The sequence below is a fragment of the Zonotrichia albicollis genome, chromosome 11 (assembly GCF_047830755.1).
Source record: "Zonotrichia albicollis isolate bZonAlb1 chromosome 11, bZonAlb1.hap1, whole genome shotgun sequence".
Taxonomy (NCBI): domain Eukaryota; kingdom Metazoa; phylum Chordata; class Aves; order Passeriformes; family Passerellidae; genus Zonotrichia; species Zonotrichia albicollis.
The window spans coordinates 1,298,287-1,312,862 of record NC_133829.1 but is presented as its reverse complement, the minus strand read 5'-3'; the positions used below and the strand labels follow the sequence as shown (position 1 = coordinate 1,312,862).

The 14,576-nt window shown below is 44.4% G+C and overlaps 1 protein-coding gene across 2 annotated transcripts in view; it reads left to right on the top strand.

Moving 5' to 3' along the window:
- MAP2K5 (mitogen-activated protein kinase kinase 5) overlaps positions 1-14,576 on the top strand; it is a 141,891-nt gene that overhangs the window by 55,602 nt on the left and 71,713 nt on the right. For both annotated transcript variants that reach the window (XM_074549101.1, XM_074549100.1), the window contains exons 10-13: positions 2,345-2,413; positions 2,517-2,598; positions 4,080-4,141; positions 11,094-11,142. In XM_074549101.1, the coding sequence (XP_074405202.1) occupies positions 2,345-2,413; positions 2,517-2,598; positions 4,080-4,141; positions 11,094-11,142 (262 nt within the window). The remainder of the gene's footprint in view (positions 1-2,344; positions 2,414-2,516; positions 2,599-4,079; positions 4,142-11,093; positions 11,143-14,576) is intronic.

The window sequence follows — 14,576 nt, the reverse complement described above, 5'->3', positions numbered from 1 at the left end:
TTTGGAGCCCCACTCATTCATCCCCAGCTCAACTCCAAAGTTCACCATTTTCCCTGGGCCTGAGGGCTCCAAAATCACTGAAATTTGGGCAAAAACATCATTAGGAAAATCAGAGGACTTCCCAGAGGGTTCGCATGTTGTTTAAATTCATTTTTAAAAAGTCCTTCTGGTCCAGCATCCGTCCCCAGCTCTACTCTAAAGTTCTCCCTTTTCCCTGAGCCTGAGGGCTCCAAAATTGATGAATTTTGGGCAAAAAATTTGTTAGGAAGGTGCAGCTTGGTCAGGAAGATCAGAGGACTTCCCAGAGGGTTTGCAGGTCATTTAAATTAATTTTTAAAAAGTTCTTGTGGTCCAAGAAGGCTTTGGAGCCCCACTCATTCATCCCCAGCTCAACTCCAAAGTTCTCCTTTTTCCTGGGCCTGTGGGCTCCAAAATGACTGAATTTTGGGCAAAAACATCATTAGGAAAATCAGAGGACTTCCCAGAGGGTTTGTATGTTGTTTAAATTAATTTTTGAAAAGTTCTGGTCCAGCATCCGTCCCCAACTCTACTCCAAAGTTCTCCTTTTCCCTGGGTCTGAGGACTCCAAAATCACTGAATTTTGGGCAAAAACATCATTAGGAAAATCAGAGGACTTCCCAGAGGACTTGCATGTTGTTTAAATTAATTTTTGAAAAGTTCCCGTCCAACATCCATCCCCAGCTCAACCATCTCACCCAGGTGTGACCCTGGGCACGCTCAGGGGACCCCAGGGGAAAAATGATTGGAGCTGCAAAGTTCTTGGTTTAGGGGAGAAAAGCACAAAAAATATTCAATTATTGGATGTTCCCATGGAGATTTTGGATTCCCCATCCTGGAGTGTCCAAGGCCAGGTGGGGAAGGTGGAATGAGCTCCCTTTAAGGGCCTTTCCCACCCAAACCATTCCAGGGATTTGCATCCAAATCTTCATTTCCAGCTTCATCCACGGCAGCAATGCCTCTGAGGAGATTTTTTTGGTTTTTTTTTGGTTTTGGGGTTTTTTTTTTATTTATTTATTTTGGTTTGGTTTGGTTTTTTGTTTTTGCTGTAATGCAGTTCCAGGCCATGCTGGAAACTGCCACTTCATGAATCCCTGGAAATTTTTTACCTGTACAAAACAGGCTTGGAAATTTCATACAAAAGGAGATGATAAATGCAGGTTAAGGTGAGATATAAATATTTTTTTCCTCGTTTTGTAATGTAATAAAGAAATTTCCTCCAGCCTTGACATGAGGGGGGGTCACACAGGCCACACATTTCCAGCTGGAAGGAAGTATAAAATAATTCTGCAGAGAAAGGAAAGCTGATCTCCCCTGATTAATTTTGGGGTGAAATAATCTTGTAATTGCTCTGTCTGTGTCCTGACCACCTGGAAATGGGCAAACTCTGCTTTCCCAAGTTATCCTCGTTATTGGGTTGTTTGTAATTAGGGTTGATGCAAATGAGCCCCAGACCTTTCCTCATTTAGGCTTTGGGATGCCAGGGATGTCTTTGCTCCTGGGGTCAGAGAAATTCCTCGCTGGCATTTGAGGGGAGTGGGATAAAGTTTAGATTTGACACCCCTGACAAGATGGAATTTGGTGAAATTCAGAGAACACCCCTGGTGGGATCCCAGCAGATGAATTTCTGAGGTTTCCACGCCGGAAAAAATGTAAGTGGATATTGTTGGCAAATGATTATTGATCTGGACAAGCGTGTTAAATGTTTCTTGGCAGCCCTGTACTCCACTTACAATTTAGTTTAGTGGCAGCTTTTATAAATAACCCCGGAGCAGCTCGGGGAGAGGCAGGTTATTGGTTTTTCCTGGAGACAGATTTTGGTGCTGGGTTGGAAATGGGCTCCCCGTGTTGTGTTGTGTTCTGTCAGCGTTATTCCTGGAATGTTTATCCTGCTGATCCTGAAAACTGACTGGGTTCTGCTTCCCTTTAAATATTGAATAGTGAGGGGTTGGCTGGGGGCACGCTGGGCCTGGCTCCGAGCACTCAGTCCGGTTTGGTTTGTAAAGCAGAGCTTAATAACTGAGGTTTCAAGTCTTCAGAGAGCTGTGGCAAGAAATTCTGTGTTCAGTTCAACTTTCAGTGCCTTGTTCAGAGGTTCTGCCCCGAAAAATCCTGGGAATTGAGAATTGCAGCCCCCTTTGGCTGCTTTGGTCCTGCTGGGCACTGGAGATGGTGACAAAATTCCCTTCCTGTTAAAATATTCTTTCCACCTATTCCTCTCCTTCTTTTTGTCCCTCAATGATCATTATTCCACAGATCTTCAGGATTTTTATTTTGAATAATTCCCTTCCCTTTTACATGAATTCTGTGTATTTCTGTCTTTCAGGTCATACCCTTGGATATAACACTGGAGCTCCAGAAGCAGATCATGTCAGAGTTGGAAATTCTTTACAAGGTACGTGTAATAATTCCAGTTTTACCACTGGAATTATTTGCACTTCAGTTTTCTTACAGCAGATTCTAAAACAGCCTCGTGGCTTTTTTCTCTCTTTTCCCAGTGTGACTCCTCGTATATCATAGGATTTTATGGTGCTTTTTTTGTAGAAAACAGGATTTCATTGTGCACAGAGTTCATGGATGGTGAGTAGTGGATCCAGTTTGCTTTTGATTGCTAAGTAATTAAACGAGAAAGGATTTTTTTTTTGGTAGAATGAAATGCAACAGTAAGGCTCGAAAATGTGGAGTATTAATAATATTGCAGGTAGTTAAAAAACCAGAGCAGGTTGGAATTGGGATTGGGGGAGATTCTGCATTTTCCCTGCGTGGAACTTCGCCTACTTTTATGGAAAATGTAAATAGAAGAGGAATAAAGGCAGCCTTAATTTGTGGTTTGATATTTGAGCCTCCCGTGCAATCTGTCCTCGCTGACAAAACAGCTGTTCCTCACTTGTAGTGTTTTGATAGCCAAAACAGCTTTTCCTTTCAAGAAATCTATTAACCCAATGTCCTGGGTGTTTGCAGTGGAAATGGTCTCTTAATTACCAGGCAAGGAGTTATTTTCCAGCCCAGCTGTTTCCCAGCTCGCTGCCGAGCTCCTTCTGGAGTCCCCTCGTTCCTCCCCACGAGAATCCTCACCCCAAACCCATCCCCGACCCCACAGCCTGGAATTCCAGAATTCCCCTGGCCTGGGGAACTGGGGATATTCCCGAGGAAAAGCAGGGACAATGCCCTGGGGCAGCAGTTTGCCAGATTTTTAATTCTCAGTTTTCAATTTCTTTCCTTAAGAATTTGTGTTTCAGCCCAGGGACGTTTTGGATTCTGCTTTGATCATGAGTTTGTTTTGCAGAAGAGAAGGGAGGTTTCCCAATCCCTTGGGAATGTCTGTAGGGATTTAGAGGGAATCCCATGTCCCCATCAATGGAGGATGCTGAAAGGGCTGTGCCAGGTTCTTTCCCATTCTGGATTTACTGGGAAAGCTTCAACTGCTTCCCCACCAGGAATTTTATTTCAGGCATCAGTGTGGACACAGCCAGACCTTCTCTGGTGTGATGTCAGGAGGAGATGGCTTTAATCATGGATATAAAATGAGTATTTATATCCATTTCAATGGCTATTTATGTCCATTAAATTGGATATTTATATCCATTTCAATTTCTGTTTATGTCCATTAAATTAGCTGTTTTTATCCATTCAATCATAGATATAAATATGTGATACCACAGAATGGTAGCAGCAGGTTTTGGGAACAAGAGTTGGGATACTTTGGACCTTGAAATCTGCTTTTTGGGATGGTTTTGTTATTCCCAAGACATTTTTCCACACAGTTTGGAGTTCTTTAACGTTGATATTTATGACTGGAGGATTTTCTAACATTTTGTCACTGCTGTTTTCTGAGTATCAATGCTACAAGCAGAAACGTGGCAAGAAGCTCCCTGAGTGCAGTTTTGTGTGTTTCTGCAGAGTTTGGGAGGTTTTTAAGGTCAGCTATTTCTGCCACAGCTATTGCTCTGTCACTGATGGTGTTTTTATTAATAACCAAGGCCTAGAAAACCCTTGGGGCTTCAAATCTGGGGCACTGTTTCATCTGGCACCACCTGAGCTCGCGCTGTTTGTCCCTGCAGGGGGGTCTCTGGATGTTTATAGAAAAATTCCAGAACACGTTCTCGGAAGGATAGCGGTGGCTGTGAGTAATTCATTGCTTTTTGTCTCTCAGTTTTTGCCGTGGGGGTGGAAAATCTGGGTCTGGGTGGTCGCTGGGAGGGTCTGTGTGGGAGGAGGGTTCTTTCCTCTCTCTGCCCCTGCAATCCATCCCCTGTGCTCAGGGGCTCTGAGGGAAAAGTGCCTTGGGAATGCCCAGCACAACCTGTGGGACTGTGGCATGGCCATCCCATTCCACAGGGAGGAGGGATGGGAGTGCTGTGAGGGAAAGGTGGGAGCTGGGATGGTCCGGCCTGCAGAGGAGAGAGCTCCAGGAGAGCTGGAGAGGGAATGGGCACAGGGGATGGAGGGACAGCACACAGGGAGTGGGTTCAGAGTGGGAAAGGGGAGATGGAGATGATTTTGGGAAGGAATTCCTGGCTGGGCTGGCATTCCCAGAGCAGCTGTGGCTGCCCCTGCATCCCTGGCAGTGCCCAAGGCCGGGCTGGATGGGTTTGGAGCAGTGAAAGGTGTCCCTGCCATGGTAGAGCTGGCACTGGATGGGGTTTAGGGTCCCTCCCAACCCCAAACCATTCCAGGATTCTGTTTCTCAAACCTCTGTGGCAACGTGGGTAAATGGACTGGGATGAGGAAACAAAAGAATTTGCTGGAAATCTGTTTGGTCATGTCCCTTCCTGTCAGCATTTCTTGCCATCAGGATGGAGAAGTGCTTTTAATCACCTTGATTTATTAAATTATTTCTTTGGGGCCTTCAGGAGGTGGCTCAGGAGCCCTGTGGGGATGCTTTGTCTCTGAGTGTGTGATTTCCATCCTGGCTGCCCCTATTGTGGCCAGAGGGTCTCCCTTGGTTTTCCAGCCCTCTCTCTTTGGTTGCTCTGTGGGTTTTCCGTGAGGGCTGGGTTGGTTGCTGCCACCCAGATGCAGAGGCAGAACAGATTTTCTGTGTTCTGCTCAAGGAGGATGGAGTTTTTCCCTTGGCACAAGGCAGAGCTGCCACGGGCTGGTCTCTCAGCCCCAGGGAAGGGTTAATTGGGGTCACTTTTGGGGTGGTGAGGCTGTGCTGACAGCAGACCCCTCACATCTCCTGGGCTTGGTCATGAGGTGCTGACAGTGGGAGCCTTAAAGCGCCTGGCAGCTCATCCTTGGGGCTCTGCAGCTTCAGCTGCTGAAAATCCACTGGCCGTGATTGAAAACTCAAATTACAGACCACCAGAAAATTCAAAAGTTCAAAAAACCCATCTTTCCCCACAGCTGAGCAGAGGGTAATGACCAGTGTCTCAGTGGATCTCACCAGGGAGGGAGACACTGCAAAACAATTGCCAAATATAAGGAATACTTTGATAACTTAAGCAGTTTAAAGCATAACAAAGTTATTCTATCATGTGCCATTTAATTAAGTGCTGGCTTTTCACATTCATTATACATCAAGCTGACAATTTAAATCCTTTAATCCAACACAGGCAGCTATTTAGTCTCTGTTCATTGTAATTCACAGCTCTCCTTTCCTCTTAATTTGTGTGGCCTGCCCAGGGTGATGAACATCCCTCTCTGATGCTGCTTCCTCTGAGCAGCTTCAAATCTGCTCATTATGTACCTGGCAGCTCCTTGTGCAGTTTGAGAGCTTTTCACCTCAGCTCTCAGGGAGAATCTTTCATCTCCATCCCTCTGCAGCAGCGAGTGGGAAGCTGCTCTCAGAATCCCCACTTTCCTGATGAGGATGATGAGGATGGTTTGATGATCTGGGATGGGCTTCCAGCATCCCCTCAGCTGCTCATTGCTTCTCCTTTTCCTGGTTTTGGTGTGGGTTTAATCCATCACACCTTGGTTTTATGTCTCCCCCATCCTCCCCTTGCCATCCCACAGGTGTTCCCCTCCAGTTTTCCTCTCACCCCTAATGCTGCTGTCCAGCCCCACCTTTGCTGTCTCCAGAGCTGGATTTTTTCATTCTCCTCAGGGTCATTTTGTCCCTGATCAGTCAGCCTGGGAACCTCACTCCTTGGCATGGATATCTCACTTTTCCTGGTTATTTTATTTCCCATTTCCTGCCTGTGAGCCTCTCTCCCTGACATGGATATCTCACTTTTCCCGGTTATTTTATTTCCTATTTCCTGCTTGTGAGCCTGACTCCCTGACATGGATATTTCACTTTTCCTAGTTTTTATTTTCTGCCTGTGAGCCTCTCTCCCTGACATGGATATCTCACTTTTCCTGGTTATTTTATTTCCTGTTTTCTCCTTGTGAGCCTGACTCCCTGACATGATATTTCACTTTTCCTGGTTATTTTATTTCCTGTTTTCTCCTTGTGAGCCTGACTCCCTGACATGAATACCTCACTTTTCCTGGTTATTTTATTTCCTGTTTTCTCCTTGTGAGCCTGACTCCCTGACATGGATATTTCACTTTTCGTGGTTATTTTATTTCCTATTTCCTGCCTGTCAGCCTCACTCCCTGACATGGATATTTCACTTTTCCTGGTTATTTTATTTCCTATTTCCTGCCTGTCAGCCTCACTCCCTGACATGGATATTTCACTTTTCCTGGTTATTTTATTTCCTATTTCCTGCCTGTCAGCCTGACTCCCTGACATGATTATTTCACTTTTCCCAGTTATTTTATTTCCTGTTTTCTCCTTGTGAGCCTGACTCCCTGACATGGATATCTCACTTTTCCCAGTTATTTTATTTCCTATTTTCTCCTTGTGAGCCTCACTCCCTGGCATGGATATCTCACTTTTCCCAGTTATTTTATTTCCTATTTCCTGCTTGTGAGCCTCACTCCCTGACATGGATATTTCACTTTTCTGGGTTATTTTATTTCCTGCTTCCCGTTGCCAGTGCAGAGCAGGGGCTGAGGAAGGAGGGGACAAAGGAGCTCGGAGCAGGGAAGCTCCCCCGTCTGCTGCTCTGGAGCAGAAGGTGGGTGCTGAGGCTGAGCCAGCCCTGGCAGCTCCGGGCCCTGGCGCTGGTTTTGGCACGGTGCAGGTGCTGCAAGGAGGCAGCAGGAGCCTTTTGTTTCCTTGGAATTGCTCCTCTGAGCCTTTTTGAGGGGCTGGGGCACCTTTGTGCTGAGTCCTTGTAATCCCCTGAGCACCTTGGGATTGCCCAGATCCCGGCCTTGCTGAGGGAGCAGAGACAAAAGCTGCAGCTCCATGGGTGGGTTTTGTGGACAAAACCTTCAGCTTCCATCATTTCTTTCCCCAGTCTGGTTTATTTTCCCATCCCCACAGTAATTTTTTTTATTCTCCCAAGACATGTCCAGAGCATGAATCCATGGAAGCTGCTCGATGACATGGTGTGCAGGTTTTTAAGGGAAGCCATTTCCAGAGGAAAAGGATGCAGCACAGGCAGGCATTCCCTGCATCCCAGCCCTCCTGTGGCTCCAGCTTTGGGATTTCTGGGCTTGGACTCAGATCTGGGAAGGCTTTTCCAGCCGAAATGGTTCTAAATGGGCACCACTGGGTTTGTCCTTCTCATTTTCTGCCCTCCCAGCCAGGCTTGGCGTGGATGTGGGGCAATTCCAGAGAAGGCCCCAGGGGCTGGAGGGAGCTGGCAATGTTCTCCTGGAGAAGGGAAGGATCCAGGGAGAGCTCAGAGCCTTTGCAGGGCCTGAAGGGGCTCCAGGAGAGCTGCAGAGGGATTGGGACAAGGGATGGAGGGACAGGACACAGGAAATGGCTCCCTGTCCAATGTGGCATTCCAAGGGCACCTGTGCCAGGGCCTGCCCACCCTGCCAGGGAACAATTCCTCATTCCCAATGTCCCATCCATCCCTGCCCTCTGGCAGTGGGAGCCATTCCCTGTGTCCTGTCCCTCCATCCCTTGGGAATTGTCTCTCTCCATCTCTGGTTTTGGCTCCTGCAGGCCCTGCCAGGCCGCACTGGGGTCACCCTGGAGCTCCTCTCTTTTCTCCAGGCCGGACAATCCCAATTCCCTCAGGAGCTGTGCAGGGATCTCTGCCCTCACCCTGAAACCCATCCCTGCTCCCTTTGTGAGTCCCCAGCAGTGAGGAGGAGAAATCTCCCTCCATCCCTCTCCTTCCTGCTGTTTTTATTTCCATGGAGGCCCTGGGGTGTTTTCTGAAGGAAAAGCAGATTTGGGGAGCCCCAGGGTGAGCTGTGGCCCTTCCTGGGGTGGAGCTGCTCCCTGTGAGTGGGCTGGGGCTGTCAGAGCCCCTGTGCCTCTCCACACATTTGTTTTCTGGAGCAGTGACATTGTGCTCCGTGCTGTTGATTGAAGTTCTCCCTGAAAGGATGTGCACTTGAACTGTCAGCAGAGTGAGAGATTGACAGCAGGTGGAAGCACTTTTTGTGTCAAGGCTTTGTCAAGGCATTGTTGTAAAACCTCCTTTACTGAATACCAATAATTCCTGCTCCAGCTTCAATCAAAAGATTCTCCCCTCCAGTTTTAGAATAATGTTTAATGCTTGAGAGTCCTTCCCTAATAGGCAAATGTGAGGGGAGTGAATAACGAGCTGAGTCCATTTGGGCAGATTTACAGCCCAGGATAAAGGGAAAAACTCCTTTTTTATTCCTTTGTACACCCAGGGAGTCTGAGGGGACAGTTTGGTAATTCCATGGCTTCCCTCACTGCTCACCCAGCACATGTTCCATGATAAAGATGTGTAGTAACTCACAGCTGCTGATTTGTTTCCTGAGAAATGTTTCCCTTTTTTTTTTTTTAATAAATGCTTGCTTTAAACTAAATAATTTCCTATGGTTTTAAAGATTTTCAATAGTATAAATACATTTTTAATAATCAAAGTGTTTACTGTTCTGAAAATCCCTTTGGCCATTGGAGGAGGTTTGAAATGTTGCATCCCCTTGATTTCTTTTTGCATTGGTAGATTATAATTTAGATTTATACTTTTATGTATATTTATAATTTATATATTTATATTTATTTGTTACTAATAATTATTATTATTTTAATGTTATTGCTGTTATTATTGTGTCAAAACACTATAGATAAAATTTCCATTTGCTTTTCATAAGCCATGGAATTGTGGAAAGAGGAAGGTTGGAAAAAACCCTTTAAGGTCATCAAATCCAAGCTTTTTGAAAGGCTTGAGGTGAACAAGCCACACCTCTGGGCAGGCAGAATTTGGCCAAAGCTTTTGTTAAAGGTAAAAAGCATCTGAAGGCAGGAGATGTTTGGGTTTGGAGTGAGTTTAAGGGAGGAATTTTCTCCTGGAACAATTTCTTTGGGATCCACCATCATTATTTGCCTTAGAGCAAAGATTCTGATTCCACCAACATCATTTCTATTACAGAATAAATTTTAAATTTTGAAAGAGTTTCTAATGCAAGAGGAAGGCAGAAAATGACTGTGCTCTCTGCTTTCACTCTGTGTCATTTTTAGCACTTCTGCTCGATCACTGCAACATAAATAATTTCATTTTGGGCTACTCAGAGCGCAGAAAATGAATTGTCTTGACTGCAGAACTCAGGCAACTTGAACAGTGTCAGAAATGCTGCATTGTTCTGGAGATCTGTGAGGAAAACCTCCTGGAAATGGAATTAAATTTCACCTCAGGGATGGGGAGCTCAGCACTGCTTGGGATTTTGTGGTTGGAATTTTGTGGTTGGGATTTTGTGGTTGGAATTTTGTGGTTGGGATTTTGTGGTTGGGATTTTGTGCTGGTTGAGCTTCGTGCTGCAGTAACTGGGTTTTTTGTTTGGCTTTAGCAGCTTTGGTGGTGGAAAGAGCAAATTTTGAAACCTGCCCAGGTTTAGGAGCTGTATTTCCTTCTAGGAGTTGTATTTGCTTTTAGGAATTGTGTTTCAGAAATTGTATTTGGTTTTAGGAGTTGTATTTCCTTTCAGGAATTGTATTTTAGGAATTGTGTTAGGTTTTAGGAGTTGCATTTCCTTCTAGGAGTTGTTTTTTAGGAATTGTATTTGGTTTAGGAGTTGTATTTCCTTTCAGGAATTGTATTTTAGGAATTGTGTTTGGTTTTAGGAGTTGCATTTCCTGCTAGGAGTTGTTTTTTAGGAATTGTATGTGGTTTAGGAATTACAATTCCTGAAAGGAAATATATTTTAGGAATTGTGTTTGGTTTTAGGAGTTGTATTTCCTTTCAGGAATTGTGTTTTAGGAATTGTATTTGGTTTTAGGAGTTGTATTTCCTTTCAGGAATTGTGTTTTAGGAATTGTATTTGGTTTTAGGAGTTGCATTTCCTTCTAGGAGTTGTTTTTTAGGAATTGTATTTGGTTTAGGAGTTGTATTTCCTTTCAGGAATTGTATTTTAGGAATTGTATGTGGTTTAGGAATTACAATTCCTGAAAGGAAATATATTTTAGGAATTGTGTTTGGTTTTAGGAGTTGTATTTCCTTTCAGGAATTGTATTTTAGGAATTGTGTTTGGTTTTAGGAGTTGTATTTCCCGCTAGGAGTTGTGTTTTAGGATTTGTAATTTCTCTGCTGTGAGATGCAGCAGGATTTCTGTTTGCTCCATCATGAGAGGAGAATGAGGGAATTTTCACAGCTCAAGAGGAAAAGTTCCACATTTGCATTAAAGTAAATTTAAAAAAGCAAAGGAGAAGGCACAGGGTGCAGCAAATGGAAGAAAGGATGAGGTGGGAGAGGTTATTAAGAGATTTCCTTGGTTCCTGGCCTTTTTCAGGAGGACAGATCATTCCATCCTTTGGCCTTCCTGGTTTTTAGCTCCCCACAAGGGCAGGTGAATTAAAGATCCTCTGAGATGCCTGGAGGGATTCAGTGTGAGCTCAGCCGAGTTCAGCTTACAGCTCCTGGCGAGGAATTAATGTGTGTGTTATTAATTAGCGCATTAATAGAGGACCTGCTGCAGGTTTTCAGCAGGCCTCACCTGGGAGGGAGGTGGGGTCTCCCCTTGTCCTGCTTTCATTCTCACACCTGGCTTCTCTGGTCTCCCACCCCAGCTGAAATGGGCAATTTTTCCCATCAGGAATCCCTAAAATGTGATTTATTTTTTTTTTTCTTTCTTTCTTTTACCTAAAGGTTGTGAAAGGCCTGACCTATTTATGGAGCCTGAAGATTTTACACAGAGGTGAGTGGCAGATGTTTTCTGTTTTCCAGTGAAATTTTAACACCACTTTCTCCACAGACCAAGCAAACATCTGCTTGGAGTCCAGTGGGGTGGTGCAGAATGAATCTCCCTCATTAACCTTGCACACTTCCTTGTAAAACATTTTTATTGCTCTGTTATTGCCCTCCCTCCTCCCCTGAAAGGAAAAGCACTGGGGAGAGGAATGGATTTCACAGGGATTTAGCAGCTTAGGGTTGCAAACAGGTGCCCAGTGGAGAAAATCAGCAAGAAATGAGATGTTTGATGGTAGTGGAAACAGAAAACAGGCAGTGAATTGTCTTTGTGCTTCAGAAATCTCAGGTGACACCACAAGTAAAATCTGTAAAATCGTGTCCCTGCCATGGTCAGGGACAGGGAAAGGCTTTAAACCTGCTGGACATCTGTCAATTTGGGGGTTTTGCTGTTTATTCTCTTTTCTGCAGCTAATTTGGCATGGTTTTTTAAAATTTCTCATTTATTCCTTGCTTTTTGCTGTTAAATTTTGCTTACAGTGTGTCTATTTGGAAAAATTAATTCCACCAAAAGTTCAAAACCAATGTGGGAAATGCTGTTTAAAGAACACCCCATTCCCCCTGCACAAAACTTCCAAAAAAAAAGGAAAAAATAATGAAAAACTCATTCAATATTTAACGTTTCCAAGGAGTCAGAGGTGGCTGCTGATTCACCTGCCCTTGTGGGGAGCTAGAAACCATGAGGGCCAAAGGATGGAATGATCTGTCCTCTTGCAAAAGGCCAGAAACCAAGGAAATCTCTTAATATCTTCTATTTCATCCTCCTTTCAATGTTTTCCATTTTCTGCATCCTGTGCCTGCTCCAGGTGATTTCTGCTCTTTGCATCCTGCCATTTTTGGGCTACAGAAAATGTGAATTTCTGTCCCTTCAATGCAGGGACAGAGGGATGGAATAGCAGAAATAATGGTGATTATTTCTGCAGGTGATGTCCCAGAGTGCCAGGTTCAGAACTGTATTATTTTGCCCATTTTTGGGCTGCAGGAAATGTGAATTTCTGTCCCTTCAATGCAGGGACAGAGGGATGGAATAGCAGAAATCATGGTAATTGTTTCTTCAGGTGGTGTCCTGGAGGGCCAGGTTCAGAATTGTATTATTTTGCCCATTTTTGGGCTGCAGGAAATGTGAATTTCTGTCTCTCCAAAGCAGGGACAGAGAGATGGAATGGCGGAAATAATGGTGATTATTTCTGCAGGTGGTGTCCTGGAGTGCCAGATTCAGAATTGTGTTATTTTACCCATATTTGGGCTACAGAAAATATGGATTTCTGTCTCTCCAGAGCAGGGACAGAAGGATGGAATGGCAGAAATAATGGTAATTGTTTCTGCAGGTGATGTCCTGGAGTGCCAGATTCAGAATTGTGTTATTTTACCCATTTTTGGGCTACAGAAAATGGGAATTTCTGTCTCCTCAAAGCAAGGACAGAGGGATGGAATAGCAGAAATAATGGTGATTATTTCTGCAGGTTATGTCCCAGAGTGCCAGGTTCAGAATTGTATTATTTTGCCCATTTTTGGGCTACAGAAAATGTGAATTTCTGTCTCTCCAGAGGGATGGAATGGCAGGCAGGTGAATATTTCTGCAGGTGATGTCCTTCAGCTGTCTCCTGATGCTCAGAGGTGACAGGAGGAATTTTGGCTCCTGATTTCCCTGCGGTGCCACCCAGGGCAGAGCAGGAATCAGGAATTTCCATGGAAGGGCTGCAGCACTGGAGAGAGCAGGCAGCAAACAATGAGCAAGGCTTTTCTTGCAGATCAGACATGGCAGCAAATATTCCAGCTCCACTTCAAAACAAAGCTCACAACTAATGAGGTGATAGCCGTGCATATTAATAAACCCGAGCTGGAGTCATCACACCCACATCAAACATAAACATAAGATTAACACCTCCACCACTTCCTTGGAAGATGTGAGAATGTCCCAATGATAAGTGTGCTCTTTTCCCCAGAGCATAAGAAGTAGAAATGGAAGGGTAATGAGAAATTAACTTAGATTTAAAACAGAATTAGCAATTAAACAAGTCTAATCATGTACAAAGTCAAAGTTTGTCTAAAGACAAACCAGAATCTGTTAAGTTCAAGAATAAGTATAGACCGTGTGCATTTTATCTGCTGTGTTTTGCTGTGTTCACACCTGCTTCTTAAAGGGATTGCAGGAAATCAATGTTACCCACTTGTGTTTAATTGTACTGAGCTGGATTGGTGACTTGGCTCTCTGAGTCCTGGGGCTGTTCATATGGAAATGACAAATATTTATTTATTTTGTGGTTTGGGCACCTCAGTTGCTGGTTAGGTTTTAAATGGAGGTTCTGGAAGTGTTGCTGGTTTGAAAAGGAGGAGAATTGAGGATCTGAGATGTGCTGTGTGCAGGAGGAGGTTGGGCATCACTCAGACCAGCTCCTTTTCCCCCAGAACATCAGAAATCCCAGGATGTTCCACTGCTCTTTGTTCTGGCTGGCAGGGACAGGCACTGCAGGAGCATTCCCATCTTCTCACCATTACTATTATTATTGATAATTGCAATGTTACTGCTGTTGTTATCACGTCAAAACGCTGTAGATGGAATTTCCATTTGCTTTTCATAAGCCATGGAATCACAGAAAGATAAAGGTTGGTAAAAAACCTTTACAAGATCATTAAATCCAAGCTTTTTGAAAGGCTTGAGGTGAGCGAGCCACACCTCTGGGCAGGCAGGATTTGGCCAAAGCTTCTGTTAAAGGCAAAATCCCACCTGATTGTTTGCTGAGGGTTCCACCAGAGATGTCCAGAGCTGCATGTTTGCATCTTCCCCCCTTTCCTCTTTTATTTCTGGGGGAAATAATCAGCATTAGGGAGCACAGACACAAACCCAGGGGTGTTTGGGGATTTACCAACCTGGCATTGTGGGAGCTGTCCCTGCCCATGGCAGGGGGACAGGATGAGCTTTGAGGTCCCCTCCCACCCCAGCCATCCAGGATTCTGGGGTTCCAAGCATTTATTTTTATCTGTATGTAAAGCTGGGCACACACTCTGTGTTTCCATGCATTTATTTATGTTTTTTTGTAAAGCTGGGCACACACTCTGTGTTTCCATGCATTTATTTGTATGTATGTAAAGCTGGGCACACACTCTGTGTTTCCATGCATTTATTTATGTCTGTATGTAAAGCTGGGCACACACTCTGTGTTTCCATGCATTTATTTATGTGTGTATGTAAAGCTGGGCACACATTCTGTGTTTCCATGCATTTATTGATGTCTATGTAAAGCTGGGCACACATTCTGTGTTTCCATACATTTATTTATGTCTGTATGTAAAGCTGGGCACACATTCTGTGTTTCCATGCATTTATTGATGTCTATGTAAAGCTGAGCACCCATTCTGTGTTTCCATGCATTTATTTATGTG